Genomic DNA, 14,182 nt, shown 5'->3' with positions numbered 1-14,182 from the left:
AGGAAAGAAATGGTTCAATCTTTCCTGCGCCAACATGGAGTAAAGAAATAGTCCCATGTTTAAGAACGGTTTTAAAATTGCTTGGCTAAACATGCTAAGCACTGACAAATTAAACATGCTATATAATTTATGCTGTGTATTCTTTTTCATTTTCCTGTGCTCGTTTTATGAAGTTATACAAAGGACTTGTCACGATGATGTTAATACCGGAAGTGGTGATTTAAAGCGGAGGCATAAACCATGTAGGGTGAATCGTCAACTTCCTTTTTTACTGTGGCCGCCATACCGTGAGGAGCGTGGTTCCCGGCGAGCCGAAAATAACTACCGAATATGGTGAGAATTTCCATGTTTTTCAAGGCTAACGTGATATAATACACGAGTCTTCATATTGTGGTTCGTGTTGAACAAGCAAGCGTGTGTTTTGTGAATTTGGAAATCATAGGTTCCGATGTAATATAGCAGCATATTGAAACGCTCCCAGCTAGCAAAGCTAACACGAGGAGCCATTTTGAGTGAGCGGCTACAAGTTACACGTGTGGCTTTCCTTTCAGGGGTAGATCACTGAAGGCTGATCTTGTGTATTTTGATGGCATCTAAAGTTAGATGGTTGTTTCTGCCAATTGAATTTATCTATGCGCTATATTCGGCCGTTATCATTTACAACTAATGTTACGTTTGAACAACCTGGCCAAGTCGTCTTAGCAGAAACGAGCTAAACTGAGGCTAACCGAGGCAGATTTCATGTTGGCTAAATGAAACCTTACTTTGATTGTGTCGGTTAAAGCAGGGATATTTTATTGAAACTGCAATTACGTCAAGATTAATCTGCCTTTTAAATCTGAATTATAAGTTAGTAGTTTTTCTCCTGTCACGTGCCTGGATGTCTTAAAGACACATACTACACAGGTTTAGACTCTTGAATTGCCTACATAACTTTCTCTTACAGAATACATCTGACGATTGTTTATTTCTTTCTCAGGCTTGTGCCCGACCCCTCATCTCGGTGTATTCCGAGAAAGGAGAATCCTCAGGCAAAAATGTTGTCATGCCTGCAGTGTTCAAGGCCCCTATTCGCCCTGATGTGGTGAATTTTGTGCACACCAACATGCGCAAGAACAACCGCCAGCCTTATGCAGTCAGTGAACTGGCAGGTGAGTGCATAAATGTACTTGGCATATAGTAAACGTTTTATTAAGGTGTTATGTACACAATATAGATTATGTGTTATGTGTGTTTTAGGCCACCAGACCAGTGCTGAGTCCTGGGGTACAGGAAGAGCTGTGGCCCGTATCCCTCGTGTGAGAGGTGGTGGTACTCACCGTTCTGGCCAGGGTGCTTTTGGAAACGTATCCTCTTGATGATTACAAGAGTTTTTCCCACTTTGTAATATGTATACTGAGGCAAACTTAATTCTGTGGGCTTGCTGTGATGGTGTAATTTGCGTCTGACTCTGTGACCAGTGACAGAATGCCTGCTGTCATATGCTGGCACAGATGGCTGATGAACATTGAGTCTGAGCAGGTATAAAATAGTTATTTACTTAAGTTTTTTAAGTCAGTGGTCCTTGACTTTGGTCTAGATGTGTCGTGGTGGTCGTATGTTTGCCCCCACTAAAACCTGGCGCCGCTGGCACCGCAGGATCAACGTACCCCAGAAGCGCTATGCTATCTGCTCTGCCCTGGCCGCCTCTGCCATTCCTGCACTTGTGATGTCCAAAGGTAAGAGTCAAAAGATGTTCGAATGGGACATGAATTGGTAGAAACCAGCATGGAAATATATTTTGACCAAAAATGAACCCTTTTTGATTCAGCCTAACATTTGACTTGCTGTGATGGTGTAATTTGCGTCTGAGCCTGTGAACAGTGACGGTTGCCTGCCGTCTCTAAGCTGTCACAGAGTATTGATGTCCTTTAAATCTGAGCAAGTGTAGTTAATGCTGTAACTTTGATAGTCCTAGCAGTTTTCTCTGTCATTGTCTTTAACTGATTCTTAACAATCTTTCCTTTTAGGACACCGCATAGAGGAAATCCCTGAAGTCCCACTGGTGGTTGAAGACAAAGTTGAGGGCTACAAGAAGACCAAGGAGGCAGTGCTGCTGCTGAAGAAGCTCAAAGCCTGGAATGACATTAAGAAGGTACAGTAACCTCAAAACACTGAGGAACACTGAGTTTCATCAGTAGTTTTCCCGAAGTCAAATCATTCTTCTTTTTCTTGAGTTGGCACTGGGAGCATTTAATTATTAATAATGGAGTTTTATTTGCTCTTCTCAGGTCTATGCCTCTCAGCGTATGCGTGCCGGTAAGGGTAAGATGAGGAATCGCAGACGTATCCAGCGCAGAGGGCCGTGCATTATCTACAACCAAGATGCTGGCTTAACCAAAGCCTTCAGAAATATCCCCGGTAAATGTCCCGGTTAAAATTTAGAATTTATTACGGTGTTAGAAAATGGATATTATGATTCTTACATTTAATTATGGTATAGTTAAAATGGATGTTTCTATTGGATGAAATGGAATAAATGATCAAGATACTAAAACTAGCTTACTTTGCTTTCAATTAAACTCTAATTGTTTTCTTCATTTATGCATGTGTAACTTCAAGTTTGACTGAATACTGATGAGTTGTAATTGTAGTGTTTATAGTATAGTTGAGTCTTAAATAAGTCATTTGCCCTTTAAAAACTCACTATAGCTTCAAGATAATTGGTTCATCAACATGCAGATGTTTGATTATTGTGCTGCATTTTGCAGGCATCACTCTGCTGAACGTGAACAAACTGAACCTTTTGAGGCTCGCTCCCGGTGGTCACGTTGGACGGTTCTGCATCTGGACCGAGAGTGCTTTCCGCAAGCTGGATGACCTGTACGGCACATGGCGCAAGGCTGCCTCCCTGAAGGTTGACTACAAGTGAGTATTTGAGTATTTTGAGAGCATGCACTCTAAAAGTACAAGTGCAGTGTATCATGCTGGTGTACAACAGTGATGAGCTTCCACTTCATGGTCCGTGTTTTTGAACTATGTGATATTTAACGAAGTTCTGAGTTATAGCAACAAAACTTATCATACGGCTTTTTTGCCTTCATGTACGAGGGACTTTAATTCTTGACTCTTCTTCCTTCAGCCTGCCAATGCACAAGATGACCAATACAGATCTGACCAGGATTCTGAAGAGTGAGGAGATCCAGAAAGCACTTCGTGCACCCAAGTAAGCATTTTTCAGTGTAGTTTTTCCCCGAGGTCTTATTTGCCAGCTATGATGATTTTCCACTTCAGGTCCGTGTTTCTGAACCCTGATTATATGGAAGTCCTGAGTGATGCAGAAAGTTTCACTGAAGTTGTAGTTAAGCAGAAGCTCACATATTCAAGGGTGGATTGTATTGTCATTACAGCAAGAAGCTCAACCGCAGAATTCTGAAGAAGAATCCTCTGAAGAATTTGAACATAATGCTCAAACTGAATCCTTACGCCAAGACAGCAAGACGTCATGCCATCCTCAAGCATGACCCTGCGGTAAGAGCCTGATCAGTTAAAGATGGAAGTAAAAACTGTATGTCTATTTGTTGATAACTTAGAGCCCCTCTTTGTTCTCACCATAGATTAAGGCCAAGATGCTGAAACCCAAGAAGAGGCCTGGAAAGAAGGGTGCACCTGCCAAGCCCAAGGCATAAACCAATACATACAGACTGGAGTTCAGTGATGAATAAATCAGTTGTTTCAAATGCACGAGTCAGACCTGTCATTCAAACTTTTTATTCACAGGACTTATTTATTCCACATAAGCTAGCAAAGGTTTTGCACTGTGAAGACTTGGGGTTACAAAGGAATATCAAGCACAGGTAGAGCAGCATTTGTCAAGATTAAATTAAATTTTTAGAAAAAAAGATGGCTTTTCAGGAAGGCCTGCAAGGTAGCCCAAAGACTTGTTCAATACATAGTTCCACTTGGCATTTAGGTTTGTACACTTTGATCAGTATAAACAGTTTTATATACCAATAACAGAAATTAGTCATTAGAAGACTTTGATGTGGGTGTTGTAGGCAGAACAGGCCTCACATTATGGTACCATGTGTTGGTGTCAAAGGCTGACTGAGTCCAATGGTGGTGCACAGCCAGCCAGCAAAGTCAACTTCCTCTGCTTCGGAGGTTTTAATGAAAGGATGCACCTGAAGAAAAGGAGAGCTTTTAGATGCATAGAGATAGGGAGTGTAATAAGTGAATATTAAGAGTGCAAATCTTACCATCAACTGTTTCAAGTCTGCTCTCTCTGCTGGGTTTTTAATCAAGCTGGAGTGGAAACAACATCTTAGTGTAGTTCCGTGAAACACCACTAGGTGGCAGAAGATTATGTGCAGTGTAGGTGAGAGAAAACTGTCTTTACCTACCATTTATTAACAAAGTCCTGGAATTCAGAACTAAATACAGCAGGCAGTTTTGGTGGAGGCTGAAATTTAGAGGTTTTTGTAAGTCAAATATTGCATTAAATTGCTCCTAAAGGCATTAATACACTGTAGCCTAGCATCTATCTGCATCATACCAGCATGTGTAGATAAATCCAGTAAACTCACCTCGTTAACGATGTAATCAAGAAGCTCAAAAATGGCCATCGGAGGTCTGCTGTCTGGGCCGTATGCTGTTAAGGGGGTGCAACCAAAATAATCAGCCCCTTGTAGGTTAGACATTGTGTAATTACTTCAATGACTATGCTGTAACTTATTTAAGCTGTTTCATCAGAGCTTTTCGAAATGATATAAAGCTGCTGTAACTTCAGAAGCTACACTTCAGAGTTACAGCAAGAACCAGAGCCTTCTCAGACTTACAGCTGCCGGGTCGCCCAGGGGGCTGCGGCTTTGGGGAGGAATCACTGGAGGCTGCCTCCCCTTCCACTGGGAAGCCGAAAATCTGTTCGAGCTCCTTAGCATCAGGTGGTGGAATAGGAAAGCGTCCAATGGCCATTTCAACCAGTGACAGACCCATGCTCCAGATGTCCGACTGAACAGAATAGTGGGTGCCTTGTAAGCGCTCGGGCTAAACAACACATAACAGAGGTAGTGTCAGTTATCAGTAGTATAGCTTTTACTTATTTTATTACAATAATAAACCGGCAGGTAAATGACAGCTATGTTAAGTGGCACACGTAAACTTGCAGCCAGATTACTGACGAGTTTTTCCAATTTAACTGACCGACATGTACGACCGAGTGCCCACAAAGGAGTTGGCCATGGAGTCTATAAGCTGTCCGCTCACTCCAAAGTCACACAGCTTGATCTCACCACGGGAATTCACTAGGATGTTAGAAGGCTTGACATCTGAAAGAGGGACACGCAGTGTTTAGGAGAACACAGTGGGCAAGTGTTTCAACAGGCAGCATCAGCACAGAACAAACTGCTGCAGGCATTTTGTGCTGCTTGTGCTGACTCGTTTTACAGTTTCATCCCTACAACAAAGATTTAACTGAGTCTTTAAATTGGGATTGACTGTATTCTAAGTTTGTATTAAAACAAGAGGTAGGTGATCACTGTGTTGCTGTCAGGTCATGCCTCCACTTCTATGTTAGAAAACAAGCTTTTTACACCCAGTATGACCACAATATGACAGAAAGAAATGTTAAAGTGAAAAAAAAAAATCTGTTCAAATGTAACTATCAGAAAAAACAAGAGCTTTAAACTTCCCCCTCAGACATAACAAAAACCAAATCAGACTTCCATGTAATCATATCTTCACCTCTCTGCTAGTGCCAGACAAATGATTTGATCTAGGCTTTATGTATAGCAAAACTAAGGAAAGGTATTTATGCGTTTAAAGGCCAGGTCAAGAAAATTAAATTATATTTAATTGAAATAGCGACCTCTGTGCATGATCTTGTGCTTCTCCCTCAGGTAGGAAAGACCTTTAATTACCTGCAAAGACAAACATTGCATAACAGCACAGCAAAGGCACAGATAATTTGGTACTGCCAAAGAAGTATAAGAAACTTAGCTCTAGTGTGACGGCCAGAGCATGAAATAAGTGGGAGAGGTGTTAAAGCTACCCACAGCAATGCTGACTTTGCCAAGGATCTGCTCTGGGATCTTGCCTGCTTTCTTCAGTGATTGGTCCAGGGAGCCACCATCCTATGAACAACAGACGGGGACAAATGGAGAGGATTCAAAATAAAAAATTTGTGAAAAACAACACATTTCATCAAAAATAGCTTGTTCCCATGCCGACCAGGCTGTAAATGGAGGGCAAGAAATACCTAACAACTTTCAGTATAGTCTGTAAAAGAAAGCAAAAACACTACTGGGAAAACACTGGCAAGCATAACATTAATAAACTATACCATATGCTCCATGCAGATGCTGATTTCCCCATCGCTGTAGAAAGCCCCGTAGAAGCCCACAATATATGGGGAGTTGCACTCATGTAGCACCTGCAGCTCCCTAATGATCTGGTTCCTGATGGCTGGTTTAATCTCAAGGTGGATCAGCTGGAACACAGCAGGGCTCATGTTTTTAATTATGCTTCCGTAACACAGAGAAGACAAATGCTAGACAATACAAGCACAGACAAGAACATGCTTTATGACCAAAAATGATCATTAAGGAAAAAGATTTAATATTGAAGCACATCTTGTTTCAGCTGGGGCAATTTTTAACAGCAGCACTTGGGTTTTCGGACGGTCTGCTGTCCCATTAACCCACATTTAAGGCTGTGCACAAACACTGGAGTAATGATGCCTCTTGGACATACTGGAGGAAAAAAAAAATAGCTTTCAGACAGCTGTGCTGCAGCTTACCTTCCTTGCCATAATCAGACCCGAGGGTCGGTGGGAAACCTTAAAGACAACTCCTCCGTTGCCGGCACCGAGCTCGCAGATCTTCTCAAAGTCATCGTCCTTCAGCTCTCCCACTTTCTGTTTCTGTGTCAGAAAGGCCTCCAAGCGTTTCCGCTGCTGCTCATCCAACTCGAGCTCCTCTAGTTTTTTCTGCAGTGCCTCCAAGTTTGTTCTTGTTAAGAGTAAAGAAAGACAGAAGACGATGAGAAACGTGAATTATTATTGTATTCAGTTCAGAGACTAAACTGTCAGATCTCCTCTCATTAGATATCAATGACCCGGTGGTCCCACTATTTTCATTCCTCATGCTTTCATCTCACATGATTGGTTTGAGTTCCAAAAGTCTGAATTTGTGAGTCTCCCAAGAAATGTGTGACTAAAAAAGGTGTTTCCGATCCATGGATAACGACTTATGGCAAGTCAAATTTGATTACCAGTCCAAACTTTTAATAGTTAGTGCAACAGAAAAGAGGCAGCAGAGCAGTGTACAAAAACACAAGGCCATAAAAATAAACTTTGATATCCATAAATATTATAAATACAGTATGGTTGCTCCATAGATTGTGTTTCTTCAAGTTAGATATATCTAGATTTCAAACTACCGTTCAAGATTAGTAAGGTTTTTCTCCTTGTCACACTCACTCCCCCACATTCAGCTTGCTGGGATCTGCTCACCACAGATAATCCACATACTCCACATCCAGACCTACTGCATCTATTATGTCATCCTCCGAGATAAGACTGAGCTATGTGTAGTACTCCTGCACATTCCTCAGGAATAATGTTAAACAAAGAGGGAGCCAGCAGAGAGAGCTGGTTGTGTTTTATTATCCCTTTTCAGATCCCAGTGTGAGAAAGCTTTCCTTGAGAAACTAATTGTCTAGTGAACTCTGCTGCCCTTTGACCTCCCACTCAACTGCCTCAAAACACTGTCCACACCGCCACGCACAGCCAGTCTAAGACTTTAAAAAGTATTAGCTGGAAGCTGCTGTGAAGACCACAGAGATGTCCTGTTATTAGTGTCAAACATTTGGCCTGTGAATGTTAAAAATTTGCAATTTAATTGTTTACGCTGTAAATGATTAAAGTATCAAACAAAAGCATGTATGATTCATATGTGCTGCTGTCTTCATTCAGCTAAGAGAAAATCATTTAAATGAATTATTTAATTGCCAGCCTACCAGATTTTCGTGACAATACAACTATGTGGTGATGAGAAGATCTTCATCAGTCTTAGTGGTAATTACGCTTTTTATTCCTCATCTTTTTTTTAAACTAAATAACGACTCACTGGAGAGCAGCTCTTCTCCCTGTACAGCTCCGCACAGCAAAGAGAGGGTTAAGTGGTTTTATTTTTGACAGTAGGCCTGCATATCCATGGAGACGAGGTGCCGAGTTTGAGCTGGCTGTGGGTGGCGTGGGCGTTTTGTCGACAAGAGCTGGAGGTGGAGGAGGATGAGAGGAGGAGAAGCCTGAAACACTCTACACAATGTACGAGGGAGGGACTACAGTAGCGCCACACTGCAGGCCCCCTCCCTTCCAGGTGCAGGAAGAAGTGAGCACGACGCTGGGCTTTTGAGCTCCATCCGCACTAAAGAACAAGGACATCCAGCAGAACTCGAATGTGAGAAGCACAATAACTCTACACCTTGACATCAAGCAAGTTAAAGAAAATGCATTTTTAATAAATGAGAGTCTGAGACACACATTTATCTATCAGGTTTTGGTTCATGGCTTCAGCCAAAGAGGTATTCAGCTACTTATTATTTCAACATGTGTTGCTTAGATTTTTTTTTTTTTTTCAAAGAATAGTTCAACACAGCTCTGGAGAACCAAAATGTTATTAAAAATTGATATGCGATTGAACAGTCTCTTTTAAACTATTATTTGAAAAATGGTTGCTGTTGAAGCTACAGCTGTTTCTATTCTGTATCTCCCCTGAGTGTTTCTCTTTTCTAAGCATTGCATCGTGTGCAGGTACGTTAAGAGACTGCAAAATTACCGGATGTGTAAACATAGGTGCCCTGTAAAGATTACAATTCAAGAAACCTGTAGCACGGATAGCTGAACCTGGTGCGCATTAAATGTAACAAATGGGAGAATTACAGTATTTTTAGTGAGTGTCAATCACTTACTGTTGGAGGAATTAAAACCAGGATGAGTTCCTCAGAAAACCTTTTTTTTTTTTACTGTAATTAAAAACTGAGTACCTGTTGCTCTCTAATAAAAAGCATATAGTAAGCAATATGTTAAATAAATAAATAATAAAAAAGAGCCACAAACTATGGCTGCTGTCAATATTTATCAATAATTTAGTTTCCCAGAACCTTAGAGAGGTTTTCACCTATGTGATGGCAGTAGCTTATCCAAGATGAAGTATAAGGGTCTATCCAAAACAAGCTGTTTGTATTTGTTCTCAGCTCTCCCCTGATAATATTCCATCCTTATGGGCCACTGATTGCAGTTCTCCAATGGCTTGCAGCCATTTCATGCTGAAAAAGCATTTGGCGTGCTGGAATGGCTGTCCTTTTTCACAAGAGTGCAACGGTCTGGTTTCAGTAAGAGGCTCATCGATTGGATTAAGCTCATCCACAACCATTATGCAACATATTTGCTCTCCAGTGTCAGCATCCAATCATCTTGTGTCGTGTTGCAAATTACCCAGAATAATGTGCTAATTTAAATGAGCGCTTTGAAACATGAGCCTTTTCTTCCCCTTCTGTTCAAAACAGCTGGTGGGTTTTCTTACTTACGGCTATAACGCTGATACATTACGAGAATAGATTTCTGGAAATGTCTCTTTCTGACATTTTTAGACCACATGATACACAGTAACTAAATCATAAATGTAAATATTGAAATCAATGACGGTTGAAATTCATTTGGCTGTTTGATTTCAGGGCCATGATATTGTTATGCTCATTTTGGTACAGAGCGGCCAAAGGTGTGCCAAGCAAATATCTCTCACAACATTATAGCAACAGAAGTCTGAACTGTTGCTACAACGCAGAGCGGATCCATCCTTTCATGTTGTTTACACAAAATTCTGCCATCCGAATGTTGCAGCACAAATCGTGACTCATCAGGATCAGGAAACATTTCTCCAATCTTCTTTTGTCCATGCCGAGTGTAGCTTTAATTTCCTGTTCTTAGCTGAGAGGTGTTACCACCCAGTGTGGGCTTCTGCTGTCGCAGGGTTTGATGTGTTGTGTGCTCAGAGATGCTCTTCTGCATACCTGGGTTGTAAAGACTGGTTGAGTTATTTTCTTCTGATATCTAATATTAACAAGGGAGTGTAGATAACTGCTGCTCACTGAATATTTTTCTCTTTTCAAAACCATTCTCTGTAAACTCTATGGATATGGTTGTTGCCAACCCATCTGGCATCAACAACCATGCAACGTTCAAAGTCACTTAAATCACTGTCCACTTTCTGATGCTCAGTTTGAACTTCAGCTTGTACTCTTGCTCATGTCTGCATGCCTAAATGCAATGAGGATTGGCTTATTAGATGTTTGTGTTAACAAGCAGCTGAAATGGTGTATCTAATGCACACTGCAATTATTTCCTAGCATATCTGAATAGATAAACACCCTCGTTTTAGAAACTTTACTTGTGTTACATTTGTCTAGTATTTATATTTATTTGATGATCTGAAACATTTAAGTGTGACAAACTTGTGATATCGGTAACATGAACAACATTTGTTACCACAAACCCACCATCTACCATCACTGGATTGAAACTGGTTTAGCTTTTCCTTAAACCCTCAGCCAGCTGAACTCAAACAGAACTGTGTTTTTATGGAAAAGAGGACTTGAGTAACAGCAGTCACTATATGTCAGCAGTGCCACAGTATAACACCTTCTTACATGACAGAGGACACAGAAACCCTCATTCAAAAACAAACAAACAAAAAAACCACAGGGATTCAGAATTCCTGATTGTTGCCTCATCCCAACATGTTGCTCTTTAGTCCATTAGATCCCGGCCAGCAGCAGCAGGAATGTGCTCGGCTCTCGCCAAACATTATGTCATCATCAATAGCTCCTAATGAACAAAGTAGAGGCACAGCTCATCTGTTTAACATTGTCAGCAGCCCAATCCAACACGGATTACTTTAAGTTCTGAAAGTTGATCTGTTGTGCTCACTTCAAGCTCCATGTTTTTATGCATTCAGTATTTTTTGTGCTTTTCCTGTCTTACAGACCATCCAAGTCACACATTAGCCACATATTCATACAGCACTTCATGCACATCCATGGCCAGTTTAGAATCACCAATTGATCTTTGGGAAGAGGACCCAAAAGAAATCAAAGCAAGCACAGGGAAAACATTCAAACTCTAAAAAGGAAGGTGCAAGCCAATTGCAAGATTCATGTGCTGCGAGGCTACAGTGCTAACCCCTGTACCCAACGTCATACTTTAACTCTACTACAGCTTTGCACAATTCACTATTCAATATAATCCCCTTTCATCATATACCAGCCCTTCATGCATCTCCTCACTTCATTCACAGTCTAGAAAAAGCCATTTTAGCTCCGGTCCCTTTAAAGCCCCTCTTTCTAAAAGCCCACTTTGTTTTGATTGGCTGTTCTTCTCCTGCTTGATCAGTCATGTAGAGATTCTGAAACCAACATTCAAAACCTACAAAATGTCCACTTTTCACATTCTTGCATACACGTTGGAGCTCAAAATCTGATCCAGAACAGAGCAGACAGCGACAACATCCACAGCAAAACAGATTTCAACAGAGTTACTCAATAAGCATTGGGCTCATTTTGATGTCACAAGAGAGTATAAATGAATAAACAGTTTTCCTTCTTTCTTTCTCTTTTAGCACTCCTTCGCAACTGAGAAAGTATTTGATCAAGCTCTAGAACTTGCAGATAACTCTTAAGTAGAGCACTGAAGAAAAATTTCCAAGTCCAATGGTTCAGAATCTGATGATTCTTGGACCCTTTCTGTGCCCATATAAGGACATTCCTGCCTTACTGACATCAACCAGGCAAAAGGAATGTAAAACAAATGTCTGCAGCAGCCTTAGCTTTAGGTTCACAGGAATTACATGTACATGATTATCAGCTGATATATATTTTAATGGTGAGAAGCTGAGAAGTAGACTTTCCATCTAATGCAAGCTAAAGTCAAACATCTGCCCTTGGCTAAAGCTAAACTGAAGAGGCGGTTCTATTTTTGGTAGCATTTACATGTATCATTTCTTGTATCAATAAACATGAGAACTCAAAAGGTTTTGAATGAATTCTGATCAAACTTTGTAGGGGTGTAGAATGGCGTCATGTTAACAATCCATTCAAGTTTGGCTTACATCCACCAAGGTCTTCAAGGTTGACCAAATCATTTGTTGGGCAAAAACTGACAAAAAGTCTTACAAGTTTTACACTTGTGGCATGTGTGACACGTATTGTCAACATATAGAGTGTATTGTATATACTGTGTAAAGATTTTGAATAGGTCACTTACCGGTATAACCTTTGACCTCTCCAAGGTCAATAGATTAATCCGAAGGTCAAAGTGATACTAGTGATCTGTAGAGCTATTTTTAAAACTATGTTTCTTACTGGTCAAACTTTTATAAAATATATTTCACCTTTCAAGCTATGCTACAAATTCATTTGTAGTGGGAACAGTTAAGAAATGATACTGGTTTATGGGGATCTTAAATACCACATTACAGTTTGTATCCAAATATCATGTCATTGACTTTTGGCCTCACTTTTACATTTCTACTACTCTAATTTGTATCTTACTAAAAGCTTCCTAAAGTATATTTCTTCCTGTTTTTGTTTTTAATTTTTGGTACTAGTGGACACATAAAAAAAAAATCTTTCTTGTTTCTTTAAAATTACCATTACTTAACGCAAAATTTTATTCAAATATGACTCAGTGTCATTTTTTTTGTCTTTAATTCATTGCCAAAGACACAGATGGCCTTCAGATGGGCGCTCTAACAACGAAACAATAATATATTCGGACTCTACAACGCATCAGAAAAGCAGCCATCATAACTGATGACACGTTACGTAATTCTCATCTCAACCGATCCAGCTTGTTGCAGGACTCACTGGGCTTTTCTCTGCAAACTGAGGGCTAGAGGAGGATGTCAAAACAATTTTATGTCTCCATTACTGTGTTTTGTCAAACAGTGGTGGGAGCAGGCCTTTGCAGAACTCCTTCAGCAGACAGAAATATAATTCTGTGTGCTGCCTCACTGGAAAGCTCTATCTCTGACTAATCACACCAAGTGGGCTGTGAGAGTAACACTGAGACCTGTCCATCTATGACACCACAAAGAGGACTTGACAGCCAAAAGTTACATAAATATTATAATGAGAAACACGGTAACAATGATAATTTGTGAAAATGACCTGTGGCATGAGTAAAACGGGAAAATGAATGAAATCACGAGGACTTTGACAGCTATTTAGCGCTTGAAATGATAAAGTGAAATGAGTTTCCAGTTTTTTCCATTTACATCATTAAAAATTAAACTTCTTTAACTGTTTGATAGCTGATTAGTGTGCAACAAATAGTCCAGTTATCATGTAGTCTACTGAATTATGATTTAGTGGCTGTTTTAATAACTGTTCAAGCATTTTTTTTTAGAGCCAAACATTATCAATGTGAGCAACCTCTGTTTATTCCCTGTTTTATTTCAGTGTGAACGGAGTATCTCTGTCTTGGATTGTGCTCAAGAGTAAATCTAAAGAATTATTCAATCAATGCTGTAGCCTATAAAAATGCTACATGCAACCCAAACCACATAAGCTATTTTGAGGAATGGTCAATGGTTAACGTGTCAGTAACTTTTCAGATTTAAAAAAAATATTTCATTTTCTCAGTACAGCAACTCATAACAATGCAAATGATCAATGGTTGCAGTAGAGGACAAGGTTTCAGGAACCCACACAAATACTTGGTGCAGAGTACTCGAGCACACACACGGTATTGGCTGCTGTCATACTGAATCCAACATATATTAGGTTATATATCAGAAAGCAGGTATCTGTGTACTACATTCCCCTATCAGAATATTAGAAGCAGATTAATATTGACACTCACTCTGTGGCTCCGCTGCCGTTGATAGTGTTTCCATCAGGGATGGGGTTGAGTTGGATCGGCTCAGGTTTCCTTCTCTTCTGCATGTTACGTGCAAGAAACAAGCTGGTGTACAAAAAAAAATAACAACAACAACAAATCAACACACGAGCTGCAGCAGTGTAGACGGAAGCCCGATACAGAAGGGGTATCTGATATTAAGAAGACACTGTTTATCGGCACTGACTGACAGGGAATTAGGCAAGGGTTGTAATGCACTGCAAGGCTGAGCAGCTGATTTCTTCTTAA

At 40.3% G+C, this 14,182-nt stretch overlaps 2 protein-coding genes and 4 non-coding genes across 6 annotated transcripts; 5 read left to right on the top strand and 1 right to left on the bottom strand.

Moving 5' to 3' along the window:
* The first annotated feature begins 221 nt into the window (after nucleotides 1–221).
* rpl4 (ribosomal protein L4) lies at nucleotides 222–3,719 on the top strand. The gene is made up of 10 exons (XM_085412294.1): nucleotides 222–333; nucleotides 980–1,151; nucleotides 1,240–1,346; nucleotides 1,580–1,718; nucleotides 2,010–2,134; nucleotides 2,271–2,400; nucleotides 2,751–2,907; nucleotides 3,122–3,205; nucleotides 3,390–3,510; nucleotides 3,597–3,719. Exons 1-10 carry the CDS (start codon nucleotides 331–333, stop codon nucleotides 3,666–3,668), a joined length of 1,110 nt encoding a protein of 369 aa, XP_085268420.1. The 5' UTR covers nucleotides 222–330; the 3' UTR covers nucleotides 3,669–3,719.
* On the top strand, nucleotides 1,422–1,520 carry LOC146664941 (small nucleolar RNA SNORD16). Its single transcript, XR_014912870.1, has one exon. It is a non-coding gene; the product is annotated as a small nucleolar RNA SNORD16 (small nucleolar RNA).
* LOC146664940 (small nucleolar RNA SNORD16) lies at nucleotides 1,825–1,923 on the top strand. Its single transcript, XR_014912871.1, has one exon. It is a non-coding gene; the product is annotated as a small nucleolar RNA SNORD16 (small nucleolar RNA).
* Nucleotides 2,975–3,045, top strand: LOC146664939 (small nucleolar RNA SNORD18). Its single transcript, XR_014912868.1, has one exon. It is a non-coding gene; the product is annotated as a small nucleolar RNA SNORD18 (small nucleolar RNA).
* LOC146664938 (small nucleolar RNA SNORD18) lies at nucleotides 3,249–3,315 on the top strand. Its single transcript, XR_014912869.1, has one exon. It is a non-coding gene; the product is annotated as a small nucleolar RNA SNORD18 (small nucleolar RNA).
* Nucleotides 3,720–3,740: 21 nt separating the features above from the next.
* On the bottom strand, nucleotides 3,741–14,182 carry map2k1 (mitogen-activated protein kinase kinase 1). Its single transcript, XM_085412293.1, has 11 exons — nucleotides 13,898–14,182; nucleotides 6,776–6,986; nucleotides 6,320–6,466; nucleotides 6,033–6,110; nucleotides 5,846–5,897; nucleotides 5,182–5,306; nucleotides 4,818–5,025; nucleotides 4,566–4,630; nucleotides 4,383–4,441; nucleotides 4,239–4,284; nucleotides 3,741–4,163 (listed from the first exon to the last, which is right to left on the bottom strand). Exons 1-11 carry the CDS (start codon nucleotides 13,978–13,980, stop codon nucleotides 4,050–4,052), a joined length of 1,188 nt encoding a protein of 395 aa, XP_085268419.1. The 5' UTR covers nucleotides 13,981–14,182; the 3' UTR covers nucleotides 3,741–4,049.

This window comes from Rhamphochromis longiceps, linkage group LG7, assembly GCF_057381845.1.
Source record: "Rhamphochromis longiceps isolate RC_006_pf linkage group LG7, R_longiceps_female_GT1.1, whole genome shotgun sequence".
NCBI classification, from domain to species: Eukaryota; Metazoa; Chordata; class Actinopteri; order Cichliformes; family Cichlidae; genus Rhamphochromis; species Rhamphochromis longiceps.
The sequence above is the reverse complement of the archived record's forward strand: the minus strand, read 5'-3'. Positions and strand labels throughout refer to the sequence as shown.

Coding starts and splice junctions, on each gene's coding strand:
- rpl4 (XM_085412294.1), top strand. Junction 1,719..2,009: donor TGCACTTGTGATGTCCAAAG/GTAAGAGTCAAA, acceptor CTTTCCTTTTAG/GACACCGCATAGAGGAAATC. Junction 2,908..3,121: donor TCCCTGAAGGTTGACTACAA/GTGAGTATTTGA, acceptor TTCTTCCTTCAG/CCTGCCAATGCACAAGATGA.
- map2k1 (XM_085412293.1), bottom strand. CDS start 13,980: ATGCAGAAGAGAAGGAAACCTGAGCCGATCCAACTCAACCCCATCCCT. Junction 5,026..5,181: donor GCACTCGGTCGTACATGTCG/GTCAGTTAAATT, acceptor TGTGTTGTTTAG/CCCGAGCGCTTACAAGGCAC. Junction 4,285..4,382: donor CAGGACTTTGTTAATAAATG/GTAGGTAAAGAC, acceptor TTTCCACTCCAG/CTTGATTAAAAACCCAGCAG.